Source organism: Paramormyrops kingsleyae, chromosome 4 (genome assembly GCF_048594095.1).
Source record: "Paramormyrops kingsleyae isolate MSU_618 chromosome 4, PKINGS_0.4, whole genome shotgun sequence".
Taxonomy (NCBI): domain Eukaryota; kingdom Metazoa; phylum Chordata; class Actinopteri; order Osteoglossiformes; family Mormyridae; genus Paramormyrops; species Paramormyrops kingsleyae.
Window position 1 is genome coordinate 31018949 of NC_132800.1, and position 15737 is coordinate 31034685.

Sequence of the window (15737 nt, forward strand, 5' to 3'; positions counted from 1 at the left end):
TTTGGACAAATTCTGAGGCACCCAGTGTTAGAAAATGATGCATTAGATGAAGGGAATAGAGCAAACATCTCATATCATTTGGGTTTGAAATCTCCACCAGACACTCTGCTGTTTTTCCAGATAGGGGTAGGCAGGCATATCACAGTCAGACTGTAACAGACTTGGAAAGACTCACCTTTACTTTAAAAATAGCCTGGTGATTGTTGTTATTGTCGAGGTTCAGCGTTCCGTAAAAGAACACTCTGTGTTTCAGTGGAAAGTCGTATATTTGAATAGTCACCGGAACATTCCCATTTGCGCCATGAGCTTCCAGGTAGACACTCTCATCATTATCAAGGTGGAGGATATTTGGGGCTATCATCACATAGCTGCAACGTAACAGGGGTGGATGTTACAAACGCTGCACACCACTACACACACCTAACGCCACATATCTCCAAACATCTAAGCAAGCCCATGTGGACATCAGAAAACCTGCCCAGTCCCAAAAGACAAGCCTGTCAGGCAGGCAGGAACACCCCAAAAACCCAAATGAACAGCCTGTTACACAGAGTGGGGATGTATGACAGATTAAAGATCTTACAGTGGTTGTCCCAGACAGACCCAGCCAAAGCTGAAGATGAGAAGGATGACCAAGCTGTATGCTGGACCCATTGCTCTTCTTCCATGGACCAGAAATGACATTACTTCTTTAAAAACAAGCACATAAGAAACACAACTTTTACTATTAATGACTGAAAATCTGTTAAACTGTAACCAGGGGATACAATTCAGTTCAGAGTCCTTCACTTGCCGGGGAATCTCAAACCACACAGGATGATGTAACATAGGGTTTCTCAACATTTTTACCCACAAATTTGATCGGAATCGATGTGAGGTGCCAGGCAAATCAACAAAGACAAGAAAGTAATTAAACAAAGGTCAAGCAAATGTTTATCTAGATACCACAAGGATAAATGAAATATTTCCCAGGTTACCTATTATAATATCGAAGTTTCAGTTCAGTTTGATTTGTATAGAGCAAGGGTCTCCAACTCCGGTCCTGGAGAGCTACTATCCAGTAGGTTTTCTATCCCACTTGGCTTCTGATGAGCCACACCTGCTCCTGGCATTTACCTGAGAACAGGTGTGGCTCATCAGATGCCGGGTATGATAGAAAACCTACTGGACAGTAGCTCTCCAGGACCGGAGTTGGAGACCCCAGGTATAGAGCATTTTCACAACATTACTTACATTACCCCTGGCCAAAGGCTCTGGAGAGAAAGCCAGAGGTGACAGTGGCAAGGAACAACGCCCTAGAAGGAAGAAACCTTGGGAGGATCCAGACTCAAAAGGTGAGCCCATCCTCCAGGGGCTTGCAAAGATTAAATGAACAAAATAGCAAAATCCTAATTTACATAATCCAAATTTTAAGATTTGAATAAGACTCTTTGCAAATAATCCATATTATTCTGCCAAAGCATCCAGTCTCTGGTCTGGGTCAAGCCAAAGAATCTCACAGGCTATTTTAGCCCTAGCCAGGCAGTGGGGGATCCACCACTGACAAGCCTCAACTGAAATGTCTAAACAGGCCTTCTATGATCTCGAGGAGGTGAATGTGGATGTCGGGGTCTCGGTCGTAAACCTTGTAAAAAAGATGTTGGAAAATCTTGGGTCACTGGGGAACCAGTCACGAACCAGAGCATCCCAAATGACAATGTAGTGAGACTGCTCTGTTGGTGCTTGCTCCCTCTGGTCTAGCTGGTATACATGGTCTCTTAGACCTTCAAGGAAAGCATGAAGCAGTGTGGTGTTTATAAGGACCAAGGACGACATGGCGGTGGAAGACACCTCAGTGGTTGATGGCCGCACACATAGTGACATTCCTTCCTCTCTGGCCAGAGACATTCACAATAGCCTGAAGGCCAGTTTTGTTCCTCTCCTTTTTTGTTATGTGAAATCCTGCCTCATCAATAGAGCTCATGAGGAACAGGTCGGCCTTCAACCTCAAAGATTCTCTCCAGAACCACAATGGAGTACACATTGCAAGAGGAGAATTTCTTTCAAAATGGGCAAGCCCATTTCATCCTCGTAAAGTTTGCACGCGCGTGCCCTCTCGTTCACGGTATTTTACTCAATAGACCTGTGCATTCATTGATAAAATAGCACAAGGGATGGAATGGGGGGATGTTAGTTTTAGAAGGGGGATGATCTTGACTGTTTTTATTTCAGGGGGGATGACATCCCTCCTCATCCCCCCTCAACTCGAGTACTGACTGTAGTGCAATAGAGCAAACAGCTACAGTATGTGTTGTAACATCTCAGAGTACGATTCTCTAAAATTACAGTAGAGAACAGTATGTAAAACACCTACCGATTTTCCTCTGAAGGTTTGTATTACAGAAGCAACCGCGAAGCGGCTCAGGTTTTATGACCTTGCAAATAGTCTGTAGGGTTTGTGTAACAATGTTGGTGTTTAAAGTGGATGCTAGCGAATCAATCATGCGCAGTGTGTCCAGAGCTGTGCGTACTCCACTGCGCAGACTCAAATTTGGAAGTGCAGCAGGTGTTCATCCCCGAAGGTGCACAATGACGTCAAACAGGTCATACATGTTTGAGCAGACACATCCGTAGTACGCGTGCTGAGAAGTATGTACCAACTTTAACAGATCCTTTGAGTCCCCTAGGTTGTGAAATGGGGTCACCATGCACCAGATTTGCTGTTCCAGCACATTCCAGAGATGCTTGATGAGATTCAGATCTGGGTAATTTGGCAATACCTTGAACTCTACGTCACATTCTGCAAACCATTCCTGAACAGTTCATGAAAGGGAGATAGGTGCATTATTCCGTTGATTTGTGCCACTGCTATCGGGGAATACTATTGGTATGAACTGGTGTATGTGGTCTGCCAGGTGATAGGTGTCACATGTCAAAGTACCCGCACATTGGCTGGACCAAAGATTATGGATTATGATTATTGTAATAACCAGATGGCTTCCCAATGCTTACCAGCCCTGGCACCAGAACCATTTTGCCAGAAAGGCTATATGTTGTATATGGGGGGGGGGGGGGGGGGGGGCCGTAGTATGACTCACTAAGAGTAATAATAATAATACTGCTATTACAATATTAAAACAACAACTGACAGGCACTCATTGGTGAAGCAAATGACAAATTGACGTCAGAACCTCGAGCAGCACAACCATCATGAAATGTTTTTATGTCGTATATCGTAATTTTAGTTTGCACAAATAAGACCAGTCATATATAATACAGCGTTGGTGGTTCCTAAAAAAAACCCATAAGGCCTATGTTTTAATCTTAGGCAAGCTAAGAAACCAAACGCGACTGACCCGTCAGAAGAGCTGAACATCCATTTTACTACGTTTATTCAGATTTGCTCTCAATACCCTACAATTGTATTCTCAGCAATCCACCCACCTTCATGTTAATGTTAGTTTTTAGCTTTTGCTTCGTTGAATTAATCTGTTCAGCCTTGTATTTATTTTTACAGTGTTTATGATATTTCTACATTTATTTATTTTTGGAAACTTGCCTTCCCATCTGACAGGCCCTTTGCTCTACTGATCACTGGTATTGGTCACTACTTAAAAGTAAACATGTTTTTGTGTAATGCATAACCCTGCTATCTGTGCTGTGTCAACAATATGTGTTTCAGTGCACTCTGACTTACACGGTCCCGTCCATTTCCCACAGCCCTGCACTGATCCCAAAGTGCAGAAAGTGATGGAGTTTCAGACGCCGTGAAGAGATGCCTCTTTAGCTAAACGGAAGTTGAAACGATTCTTGTGTCGCTCAGAAGACACATTCTCTGGACTGGGCAGGAAATACATGCAACAGTGATGAATAAAAATAATGACACTTCGAATTATGCATATTTGTTCATCGTATTCCCTAATTTAAGTGTGAGCTCCAACATTCTTATTAGGGATGTGGCTGCATTGTTGGATATTCCAAAACATGTATACAATTGAAGAAGAAAAAAAAAACTTAAAATTGAGTAATTAGCTCTTTTAAATGTTACTCAGCAGCAATATAATTAGTTGTGATTTATCCGTTCTCTAAGTTTTTTCGTTCTCCGCTGTTTTGCGTGAGCTCTGCATGCGCTCTTCGAGCCAATCATAATCATTTTCATCCTCGCCTATTTGTAAAGTGGCGCATATATGCGAAATTTACGTCAGGCCAACAACTGAACTAGAACTGATCGCCAGAAGACGTCTTCCACTGCACAGAAATATTTGGGATTCCACAGAGATATCGCGCAAAAGCAAATGATTTGCCAGCATTTTCTGGCACAACTTGCGGCAACAAATATGAGAATCTGATTATGCTCTTAATTTTATATGTAGACCTACATGTAAGTTTTCTTGGTTGTTGTTAAAATGTTCTTGAAATTCATATTCAGTGAAATGCATTCTATTTTTTTTTAATATGTGTACTGTTAGTAGTGAATTAACTAGAATGCGAAGCACTGATGCCTTTCCTAGTAAAGAGGTATTGGTAGATAATAACAGGGTCCTTTTGACTATAGTTTATTTTGGGTTAATTTTTAGCTCCTTTTTTGTTTTACAAATATAATATTCATCACAAAGATTTCAAATATCGCAATGCGACTTTTTCCAATATTGTCTATCCCTAGGTTTTAGGTCACTTTTAGTGCCTTACGTTACCATTCTGCACCAATGAGTTGTCTCCGCATATTGTCCGGAATTTATGTAGTGGCCAATCAGCCAGAGATGTATAGGAGCGTGTCATCAAAAATAAAGAAATCGGCATTCGTCATAACTGCCCAAGGCACAGGCTATTAAACGTTATTGTATGCAACTGTATTTAAAATCTCTTCAATTTGGTTTCAATTTCAATCAGTGCCATTGCCAGAACAAATCTGTTTTCTGAGTGAACTTAAGTAAAATAAATGAAAGAGGGTGTCATTGGCGGGTGGGGCTGGGGATGGCAGAATAGCTCATTTGGAGGGATGCACGAATGCCCACCATGACACACACTCTGGTTTTAGTTTAAATTTATTCAAGCTATTTATTTTTTATGTGTTTCGTTATCCTTCTGCAGCAATGTGTAGTCTGTCATTTTACAAGGAAAGAAAAATATTTTGATCCATACTCCATGTTTTTCTGTTGGTCACAAAATTCAACTAGTAATTTTACCTGCATGTCCATCCCTAATTTTTACAAGACGGGGAATTAAAACAAAAAACATTTAAACATGCATATCTTTTTTTCCTCCATCTTAATGGAGAATTTATACTTTTGTCAGCTTCAACTCATCTCAGAAAAACCCCAGAAACCAGCAATCCTGATAGTTTACGGCCAGTCCTTTCAAGTTATTTGCAGCTAAACTCACATTTTGTAGGTGTCTAACCAGTGAGCTCCCTTCTCAGTCTGGGGAGGGAAAGAAAACCCACAGGACAGCCATGTGCAGCATCGTCTCGCATTTACTATGCAAATCATATGTTTCAAACTGAACTGGTTAGAACAATTTTAGGCAGAGGTCAGAAAAAGAAACAAGGAAAAAAAAACAATGAAATCTATACAATAGAATAAAAAACGAATGGAATTTGAATGGAGGGAAAAAGAAAGAAGGGGGAATAAGAGTTTTATTTAAAGCTTAATTAAATGCTTCTGACGTCAAAAACAGCTGGGGATTTCATATTCACAAAACACAAACTCATTTAATTTTTTTTCCCATTTTCAAGGTAATTTTCTTCATATATAATATAAACTTCTGAATCGATAGCAATCTGAATACTTGTCTTGAATTAAAAGTCAAACTCCCTTAGCTAAAGTGTTGTGGTTTCTTTACAGATTTATATACACATATAGATTTGACTTTATGCATTTCTCATACAAAAAGAGAAAAGATGAACTGCCCCCCCCCAACACACACACAAAAGCATCTATTGGGCAAGCTGATCACTCTCCCTCTCGTTCCCCTGTAGAAAATATGCCACCCCACCCCTGACAGTAAATACTTGTGGAAAAGAGAAAAAAGGAACCCATCTGCAATCCTTTTCTACACCTGTAGGGGGTGCTGCTGCTGCCATTAACTCAGACAGCTTCCCCCAAGCCAGTGTTCCCCAATCCGGTCCTCGGGGACCCAGTCGGAACTCGTTTTTGCTCCCTCCCACCGGATTGGGGAACACTGTCCTAAGCACATTTCACAGGTAACAGCAAGGAGTCACACAGCTGGAAGCTTCACTGCAGACAGATGTTTAAAGGACGCGGCGAGCATGAGGCCAGCTCAGGAAAGCCAGTTTGGGTGGTTTCCAGTGAAGGACTGGCTCTGGCTGGGACCAAAGAGCAAAAAAAAAAAAAGAGAAAAAAAAAGTAAATACTGAAGGCCTGTCACTAAAGCCGCTGGATTTCATTTTTTTGGGGGAGGGGGCTGGGGGAGGAGTGGCTACAGAGGCAGTGCATTGGGGAGGGGATTTAAGGGGAGTCACACTCCCCATTCCAATTAGCGTTCCATCACCAAACCCCTGTCAAGTGCAAAATTCAAAGAAACAGAGCTGGTGATCATCGTTCGCCCATTTTACCGTAATTTTGGTTCAGGTGTAAAACGACAACAGTAACCACACCCTTAAGGATTAAGTGCTGCGCTAAATCCCATCGAAAGTCACCTTAATATAGAATCAAACCTGGTTAAAGTGCACTCTGTAGCATGGGGGGGGGGGCCCTGTGTTGGCGTGTGGCAGGCTGGCAATCTACTGTGGAAGTGTGAGGGCCTGCAGCGCGTGGGCTGGAGCATAAAGGCCTATTCCACTCCTAAGGGTTCCTCATCATTAAGACCCAGAAAGTGAGACAGGCCTTCGGGACTCATATGAGAAAGGCGCTCGAGACCAACCAGCCCCAGCCGTCGGTAAATTCAACTAGAGCGAGATGGGAAGCGCGAGACCATCGCGTGGCTGGTCTGTGTCCCAGACGACGCGGCCAAAGTCAGGCAAAAACAAGGTCATTCGGTCTCCCTGATCTCCCGAGTCCCATCTCAAAAAAAAAAAAAAAAAATGCAGGAACACAGCCTTCCCAAAATTCTGAAAAGTTACACATGGCTGCTAGGGACCAGGGGCACAGTGTGCAGTGTGCAAAAGCGGGACAGGCGCTGGTAAAGAACAGGACAATCTATCCATCTCCTTCCTCTCCTCTAGGATGCCGTCACACGGTCGTTCAGCTCAACACGCGGTCAAGTCGGCAAAAAATAGCCCATGCGGCAGCGGAAGTGGGAGGGGCTACGTATGACCAGAGCTGATGATTGGCTGCAGTCACGGGTCCATCAGTAAGCGCTAAGGCCCGCCTCACAAACAACAAATGGGTGTGGGTTTTGCACCGGGACGCTATCAAGAGGCCCCTTCAGTGTACTCGTCACTCAGCCAGTGGATGTACTACAAAAATCACTCTAATATTACTCTGTATCTGTGTGCAAGCGTGTCACAACAGCCTGGTAACAAACCAACATGTGTGTCAAAGCGTGAGCGCGCATAACAGTCCACAAGCGCCCTCCACTGGCCGTCAGGATGCGATGCGTGCTGTAAAAGGTAAATGTTTCCACGTGCCCGCCCGTCTATCTGCCAGTTCCGCCCGTCCATCCGCCAGTTCCGCCCGTCCATCCGCCAGTTCCGCCCGTCCATCCGCCAGTTCCGCCCGTCCATCCGCCAGTTACCCTCGCCTCCTCCTCCTTCCCCTCCTCAGGAGGACATACACTGCACGTGGTCAGGGCCCATGTCCTCCTCATCCGACGAGTCCGCTGAGCTCCACGAATCATCCGTCTCTCCTTCCCCGGCTTCCCCGCGGCGAGTCTGAGGAAGGACATTAAAACTAAGTAAACTGGGAGGGGGAGGGGCCGGGGGGAGGGGCTGTCCTCCTCCAATTGGCTGTAAAAGCCTCTAGGAGGAATTGACAAATACTACCAAAATTTATTACTATTGATTTCTGCTTTCTTTTAACAAACATTTTCACATTTTTCTTGGTATATTACCACTACAAATCCATCCATCCCTTTTCTGAAATCCTAGAGCAGGGTTGTCAAACTCCAGTCCTGGGGGGCCGGAGCCCTACACAGTTTTTGGTTCACCCTCGTTTAACACACCTGATTCAACTCCTTGTGCTAATTACCACACAGCACTTGAGCTGAATCATTTATGGTGGAACAGGGAAAGAACTAAGCTACACAGGGCTGCGGCCCCCCAGGACTGGAGTTTGACACCCCTGTCCTAGAGGCTACGGGCGCAAGGCAGGGAACAACCCAGGATGGGCCACCAACCACTAGCAGACCACTACAAATCTACATCCAAAAAAAATAATTCACCAATATTTATTTTGTATACTTTTCATTAATGCTTTCCATGCATTTTCAGTTTAGCCACAACTCTGAGTTGCAGAAAATGTGCTATAACAGAATCACCTTTATACCATTATATAATCATTAGTGTTATACAAGTTCATTACTCCTCATTATTAATGAACTGGAACTGGTACAGTTGGGGCTATGTACGGTGCCAGTGGGTAGCACTGTGGCCCCCACGCCACAGGCTTGGGGGTTCGAATCCCATCCCACTCCATGTGTGGGCAGCTTGCATGCTCTCCCACTACCTCACTGGCTTCTCTCTGACCAGTCCTCCCACGTACAGTTAGCTGAGCTAGGAATTCTGGGCCCCCGGACAAAATGTCACCTTGACCCCCTGCTAGAGTTGCCACTTACAGGACAAAGAACGAGACGCCACTGCAAATTCGCTGAGGGGGGAGGGGGACGCCTCACGACACCCCGGTAATATGCTGGGCCCCCAGAATCAGCCAGGCTACCCAAGCTGCTCCAACACCCTGCTGGTGCCTCTAAACGCAAGTATGTTCCCGGAGACGGATTAGCCATCCATCCTGAGTGTTCCCCTCCTGCCTGGAACTGCAGGCTCACGCCATAACTCTGCACTGGATATGAGCGTTTGGGTGGATGGCGTTAGTGGGATCACACACACAGTAAGATGCTTTGCCATGGTGCCATATCCACACCCTACTGGGAGCAGCACTCTGGCCCGTTCTCTTACCACCAGGGATCATGCAGTGACAGTGAGGGCACTGCACCCACACCTTACTGGGAGCAGCATCCAGTGCTGGTCTCTTACCCTCTGAGGCCGCCTGTGTCTCATGTGTCGCATGAGAAACCAGAGCAGTTGTGTGTCATACTGGTCTCCGTGCCGCACGCTGTCTTCATCGCGCTCCCGCTTGTTCTTCATCATCACCTGCAAAGAGGCACGAGCGACCGGTACCGCAGGAGTCAGGCAAAACACGTGCAGATACCGTGCAACAGCCGGGGGGAGGACACACGAGCCCGTGTGTGTGTGTGTGTGTGTGTGTGTGTGTGTGTGTGTGTGTGTGTGTGTGTGTGTGTGTGTGTATGAGAAAGAGAGAGAGAGAGAGAGAGAGAGACAGACAGACAGACAGACAGACCTCTTTGAGACCCTTCAGTCCAGTTGGGGTCTCTGCTGTGGGGGCCCACAGCTTCACATCGTGATCCAAACCACTTGTAGCCAAACATGGCAGGTGTGGGTGGGGCTCCAGACAGTTTACCTGGGGAAGGAAGAAAAAAAAAATAAAAAATTGTGAAGAGAAGGAAGAAGAAGAAGACGGCACCCTAACTACAAAGCCTTGGACTCTTACCACCCCTCCTTTGTCGCCCTCCATGAACTGGACGATTCGAGCAGAGCTCTTGTCCCATAGATAGATGTGACCACAGTCACTGCCGCTCACCACAAACTCACTCCGGGGGCCGTAGAAATTCACGCCCTTCACTGTGGGACACAGAAACGCAGACAGAGGTCACGACAGCCCAGTAACCGTGCGCCTACAACGGGTCAACTTACGATTCATTCCAATTTCCCCCACGGCCAATGACATCAGCAGCGCTGGGCGGTACCTGTGGCATTATTGCGGTGACCCTTGTATCTCTTCCGGAAGTCTGCGCCGTCACTGTGGCTGGCGTCAAACAGGTAGATGTCGTCATCGTTGTAACTAGCGAGCAGCTCTACGGAGAAAGAAGCAGAGCGGTTCCGTCAACCATGGACTACAAAAGAATGGACTGCTGTCAGCTCGAGATGGACAAAATGATACCTCATGAACTATTTGCTGTATTTTTTTTGCCACCACTAGATGGTGGTCTTTGTTCAAAAAAGGGCACAAAGCATGCTCTAAAGTAAGGATGGGAAATCTTACCCGCAAAGGGCCGGTGTGTATGCAGGTTTTTGGGATAACCTGTAGGTCAGCTGTTCAAACCCAGGTGTGAGGACTCTTCAGCCAGTCAGTCCTCTAATTAGTAATTTAATTAGGAAGCTGCAGCAAAAACCTGCATACATAACACCCCTTTCTGTATAAATCTGGCCACCCCTGCCCTAAAGCACCTAGTGGGGTGGAAAAATTACAGCAAATGGTTCACGAGGAATTATTTTGTCCATCACTACTGTCCACCAGAAAAGGCAACATCCCTTATAAGGACGCTAATTGTTCAACAGAACATCACTCTCCAGCCACAGCAAGAGAAGCTTCTGTGGACCAGGAGGTTCGCGTGACCATGCGGCTCACCTGCTCCATCGTGGCTGTAGACCAAGCAGGTGATGTTGGTCTTGGACTCGCTGGACACCAGGTGGGAAGGACAGAACTTCTTCAGCACGCCGTTGTTGTTGTTTTCATTGATCTTTCTCTGGTCGTAGATCCTGAGGAGGTGGGGAGACGCAAACGGAGCGGCTTCGGTCACCCTGCGGGGCCCAGGACGGCCTGAAGTCTGAGGAGCGACCGACGGGAAGAAGCTTCTACCTGACATACTGGTCTCTTCCTCCGACAGCGAAATGGTGCGTGTTGGCGGGATTTACAAAGATCGTGTACAGGCCGACTTTCTTATCCCCTTCCTTGACCACCACCAGTTTACTGAAAAAGGGTGGTGAAAATAAGCGAGAGACCGCAGCCAATTAAGCATCATATTTCACTGAGAACCCCCATTCGGAAAAGCGATGCAATTCTCACATAGTACACTAGGGGTCAGTGCAGTGCAGCTCAGCACTGCATCATGCAGTATAAGAGCAATCAGCATAAGACTTACGTTGCAGGCCGGTCGAGGCGCAGGTCAATACTATAGACTATTGCATCCTCCCCTGCTGACAGAAAGGAGCAAGGGGAGTCTGGCTCCAAGGCCAGCTGCGGAGAAAACCGGGAAAGGATTGAGCTCAGGTACGCTAGACAGGAAAACCACACCATTCCGATGAAACTCTGAAACCTCAGAATGGTATTTATGATACGTTACAGAGACAAGCGCAAATATGCCCTTCGGGGCAGTGGAGGAGCTTCTGAGACCCAAAGTGCTACAAAACCGGCCAGTAAGAGTAACCATTCAACAAAAACCCAACAATCGTCACACTGCGCTCATTAAAATTAACATTTCACTTAAAAAGAAGCCCTGTAGCTTCATAACTTTATACGTATGAATGCACAGTTAAAGAGCATACAACTAAAATTTAAAATTAAGTTTATTAGTTATTAAAAAAAAACACAAACAAAAACACACAGACAGAGACAGACAGAGAGAGACAGACAGAGAGAGACAGACAGACAGACAGAGAGAGACAGACAGACAGAGAGAGACAGACACACACAGAGAGACAGACACAGAGACAGAGAGACAGACACAGAGACAGAGAGACAGACACAGAGAGACAGACACAGAGAGACATACACAGAGAGACAGACACAGAGAGACAGACACAGAGAGACAGACACAGAGAGACAGACACAGAGAGACAGACACAGAGAGACAGACACAGAGAGACAGACACAGAGAGACAGACACAGAGAGACAGACACAGAGAGACAGACACAGAGAGACAGACACAGAGAGACAGACACAGACCTTGTGTGCAGCTCCCTTGTGCTGTGCCACCCTCTTGGTGTTCTTACATCGCTGCGTGGCAGAAAGCTCAGCCACCCGGATCTGGCCATCGCGGGCACACATGGCCAGTGTGGAGTCTCCGCTATGGGGCAAAAACTTGGCCTGTGGGGAGGGGAGGGGGGCAATGAAGGGGTTTAGCAAGATTTCAGTAAAAGCTCGACTCTGCCACCTAGAGACAGGCATCCAGTCGGGTGCCTGCAGCCTCACCTGAAAGACATTGCTCTTGTGGCCGCTGTCGAACTCCAGCTCGGCTCGGCACTGCGCCCAGTCCCACACCACCACGCGCAGGTCGTCGCTGCCCGAGGCTAGCCGCGTGCCCGCCTGGTTGAAGTGCAGCGTGTTGACGCAGCCAGCGTGCCGCTCCAGACGGGCCTGCAGCTCCAGCCGCTGCACCAGGCCCCGGGCACCGCATGCGCGCCGCACAAACTGGGCACCCTGGCCGAGCTCCCGTGCCCGCAGAGACGGCACGGCGCGCCACGCCAGGGGTGGCAACTCGGACACATCGGCCTTCATCCAGTCCTCCATAGCCTGCTCGTCCTCCTCCTCGATGTCTTCCTCATCCTCCTCTTCATCCTCTTCCTCTGAGCTGGAGGAGTGGCGCGTAGTCCCGCCCCCCGTCCGCTCCCGCTCCCTCTGCCGCCTCCTAGCCTCCCGCCTCTCGCCCCCGTCTCTCTCCTTCGCCCTCCTCATCCGCCCGCCCCGATCCTGGCCCCCCTCGCTCTCCTTCTCCCTCTCTGCTTCCTCCGTCAGGAGGTACAGCCCGCTGCCGTCCATGCTGTCCGTATCCTCATCCTCCCCGTCCTCGGTGGGCTGCGTCTCCCGCCTCGCCTCCGGTGCTGTTCCGCTCCCACCTCCCTCTCCCGCTTCGGAGGGGGGTGCAGTTTCTGCCGGGGCTGAAGGTGCTGGGGGGGGGGGCGAAAAAAAGTATTCTGAGCAAACCCACTTTTAGGGAAGCCAGTGGGGTTTTGGACCAAACTCTCCTGATATAAAACTTACAATTTAATTACCATTACAATTTAATTACCATTAATAATTCTAATTTAAGGTGGCTACTAAATAACCCTAAAAAGTACAAATCTATGAGAGTAGGAGGCCAAGGTGGAATTTGAGGATCTCTGTGGTGCCAGTCCAGGTGCTGAGCAGGCTGTCAAGCTGCACCATACCTGTACTGGGGCGTTCCGGCCCATCGGATGAAGAGGGCCCGCCGGCCGACTCGTCACCCTCACCTGTGCACGGATCCTCTGAGTCACCTGTAGGAGGAGATGGACACAGATTAACCTGCATCTAATAACCAAGGAACAAAAACCATCATAAAGACACATGGCAACGAGGAAGCAGCCAGCAATGTTATAACGGATGCGTGTGGATTTCTTACCATTAGGAAGACGGGATTTGCCATCGTTATCTGCCATTGTTACTCTGTATCCCTCCCTTCCAATGAAGGGGCCTGAAAAAACAGGAGTCTATTAATACAGCAGCAAAGAGCTCCATTAGCACAGTCAACCCAGTAACACTGTGACAGATGGGATACCGCAGAACATTAACACTAGTCTGTGATAAAGTACAAAAATGTGACTCATTTGAGTCTGCAAAGAAACGGACATGTATTTAACCAATAAACTCTCGTGAAGAATGACAATTTATGCACCACAAAATATGCAATGCTGTTGAAAGTCACTGAAATATTAAAAAGCTCTCATCAGTTGAAAAATATTCCTTTCGGGAACTTAATCACGATTAAGCATAGGATAAGCATTTAGGAGATTTGAGGGATAGTATAATATTAGGAGTAGAATATTAAAGCATTACGATGACCGTTTACAGTAGTACGCTGCAAGGTAAGAGGAATAAAAGAAAGCCGTAATAATAGGGACAATGGCGTTCATGAGGTTAGGCCGCCTCTGCGCACAGGGACGCCGCCGACCAGCTTATGGACACGCAGCTCGGGGCCAGTCGGCGGCCGCTGCCCCCGTTTAGATTACGAAACCTGCCGGAACAACTACTCGTACTTTTCTTAGCTGACTCGGATCTTTGTACAAACAGCCTCTAATGTAAAACTGCAGCCAGCCAAAGAAAAGGGAAAAAAGCAAATAAGTGTTTATCACCTACTGTGACACTGGCAACAAAACTCACCCCTGAGTTTCAAATATATAAATGCAGGTGTGCATATTAAACGTATGAGCAGCAGAATCCAATCTAACGATCGAGGATAAAAAACAGCGCCTATACACTTCATAAGAAGAACTAACAGGTTCAGTAAGTAGGCAGTGTGTGCAGGAAGTCGGGATTATACAGCGACCTGACCAAGTGAAGTAAATCAGCCGCACCGTCATGGGGACCCGGGGCGCCGAGCGCCGCTTCCTTAAATAGATCCAGGCCTGCTTCCACGCACTCCGTTTAGCAGGGCCGCTAACCTAAACGTTTCGTGCCGTGGGGGCAAACTTTTGGCACGGATGTCCGAAAATGAAAACAAACCAGGGTACGCTTTGGATTCACGTTGAGTAGCCTGGCGTACGAGTACAGCGCGGGGCTGCAGGCGCACCGCCGGTCGAGGTGGCGTGTGAGCGGCCCGCTGTCACGCCGCTTCCCGGCGGTATCTGCACCCGGTCAGCACGTCGCTCCGTGTTTATGTTAATCTGAAGATACTGGCCAGCCGATGTCGCGTCTCGGTTTCTCCTCACTTTCTGACCCCCGTTATAACGGTCTAAAACCCTAGCAAAGCATAGATCACTAAAGATAAGGCATCCGCTCGTTTAGGACGGACAGCTAAATAAATATAAACGACATCGCACTATATCGCCTGATGTTTTCCAAGTTCTCGTTCCGCTCGGTTTTGTAAACATAGCCACCTCTATTGTAGGCCCGACGACACTGCGGCTGAGTCCTAATCCTCTGTCTTTGTCGATTTCTGTCCTCGGCAACTTCCTTAAGACCGTCAAAACACCGGTGTCCCTTTCAGATTACATGACATCGAGTTTTATGCACAAAGCAGTTAGCGAAAGAAGCGAAAACGATTAAGTTTATAACTGTACTTGCTCTCTTTATGTTTTGACGGGAATCTTCTCGTTGCTGTTTTTTCTGTATATTTCCTCTTCCGGCCTTCGTCCTCTATAGCCGACCTGGGATTTGTAGTTTATGTCGATAATTTGTAGTCCAAACGTCGCTTTACTCGTGGGCAAGCGTATTTTGTGTTTCATATTATACTTTGAAAAAATATCCGGCGCAGGAAAATCGTAATAGACTGATTTGTATTTTCAAGCGCAAAAGAAAACTGCATCTTGCTTACTTTATGTGTTATTGTAGGTGAACACATACACTATTATTATGCCTATAGGGTACCAACAAACTGCTTATGCAAAGGTGCAAATTGTGCAATGCTACTCTTGCCAGTCAATTGCAATTCCTACTCAGGCCACTTGCCCCCCTCCAGCTCTGCCCATGTGATATTGCCACGGGAGAGAATTTTAAGAACAGAACTTCATCAAAGTTCAAGAGAGTGCACACTGGCATTGTTTGCATGTGCATCATGCTGGGCCCCTGACTGCTTGTAAGCAGGCTGTACTGACATAATTCAATTAAATTTTCAATTCAATTTTATTTGTATGGAGCATTTTCACAACATTACATTGTCTCAAAGCGCTTTACAGCATCCCTGCCCAGTGCCCCCAGTGAGCAAGCCATAGGTGACAGTGGCAAGGAAAAACTCCCTAGAAGGATGAAACCTTGGGAGGGACCAGACTCAAAGGGGGAACCCATCCTCCAGGGACCAGCAGAGGAATATAAGGCTTCATCCATCC

The 15737-nt window shown here is 47.0% G+C and overlaps 2 protein-coding genes across 4 annotated transcripts in view; both read right to left on the reverse strand.

Moving 5' to 3' along the window:
- The window catches only part of LOC111854574 (A.superbus venom factor 1-like), a 37216-nt gene extending 36556 nt beyond the window's left edge, over positions 1-660 (reverse strand). The window contains exons 1-2 of the mRNA XM_072711114.1: positions 584-660; positions 176-368 (exon numbers count right to left, since the gene is read on the reverse strand). Coding sequence (XP_072567215.1) covers positions 176-368; positions 584-654 — 264 coding nt within the window. The 5' untranslated portion in view covers positions 655-660. The remainder of the gene's footprint in view (positions 1-175; positions 369-583) is intronic.
- A 4774-nt stretch (positions 661-5434) lies between these two features.
- On the reverse strand, positions 5435-15051 carry dcaf8 (DDB1 and CUL4 associated factor 8). Of its 3 annotated transcripts, none has more exons than XM_023832652.2 (13): positions 14977-15051; positions 13316-13387; positions 13104-13190; positions 12148-12842; positions 11902-12042; positions 11098-11192; positions 10815-10925; positions 10584-10714; positions 9922-10029; positions 9666-9796; positions 9456-9575; positions 9131-9247; positions 5435-7810 (listed from the first exon to the last, which is right to left on the reverse strand). In XM_023832652.2, the coding sequence occupies exons 2-13, from the start codon at positions 13350-13352 to the stop codon at positions 7700-7702; spliced, it is 1884 nt and encodes a 627-aa protein (XP_023688420.1). In that variant the 5' UTR covers positions 13353-13387; positions 14977-15051; the 3' UTR covers positions 5435-7699. The 3 variants fall into 3 exon arrangements, with proteins under 3 accessions (XP_023688420.1, XP_023688419.1, XP_023688421.1); XM_023832651.2 differs by having other exon boundaries at positions 14973-15047; XM_023832653.2 differs by lacking the exon at positions 14977-15051 and adding an exon at positions 14790-14966.
- Positions 15052-15737: the final 686 nt, after the last annotated feature.

Bases quoted from the DNA above. Each gene is read 5' to 3' on its own strand.
- dcaf8 (XM_023832652.2), bottom strand. From the start codon at position 13,352: ATGGCAGATAACGATGGCAAATCCCGTCTTCCTAATG. The intron at 12,843-13,103 runs GTATGGTGCAGC...CCCCCCCCCCAG, and splicing joins GCCGGAACGCCCCAGTACAG to CACCTTCAGCCCCGGCAGAA. The intron at 9,248-9,455 runs GTCTGTCTGTCT...GCCTCTTTGCAG, and splicing joins GACTGAAGGGTCTCAAAGAG to GTGATGATGAAGAACAAGCG.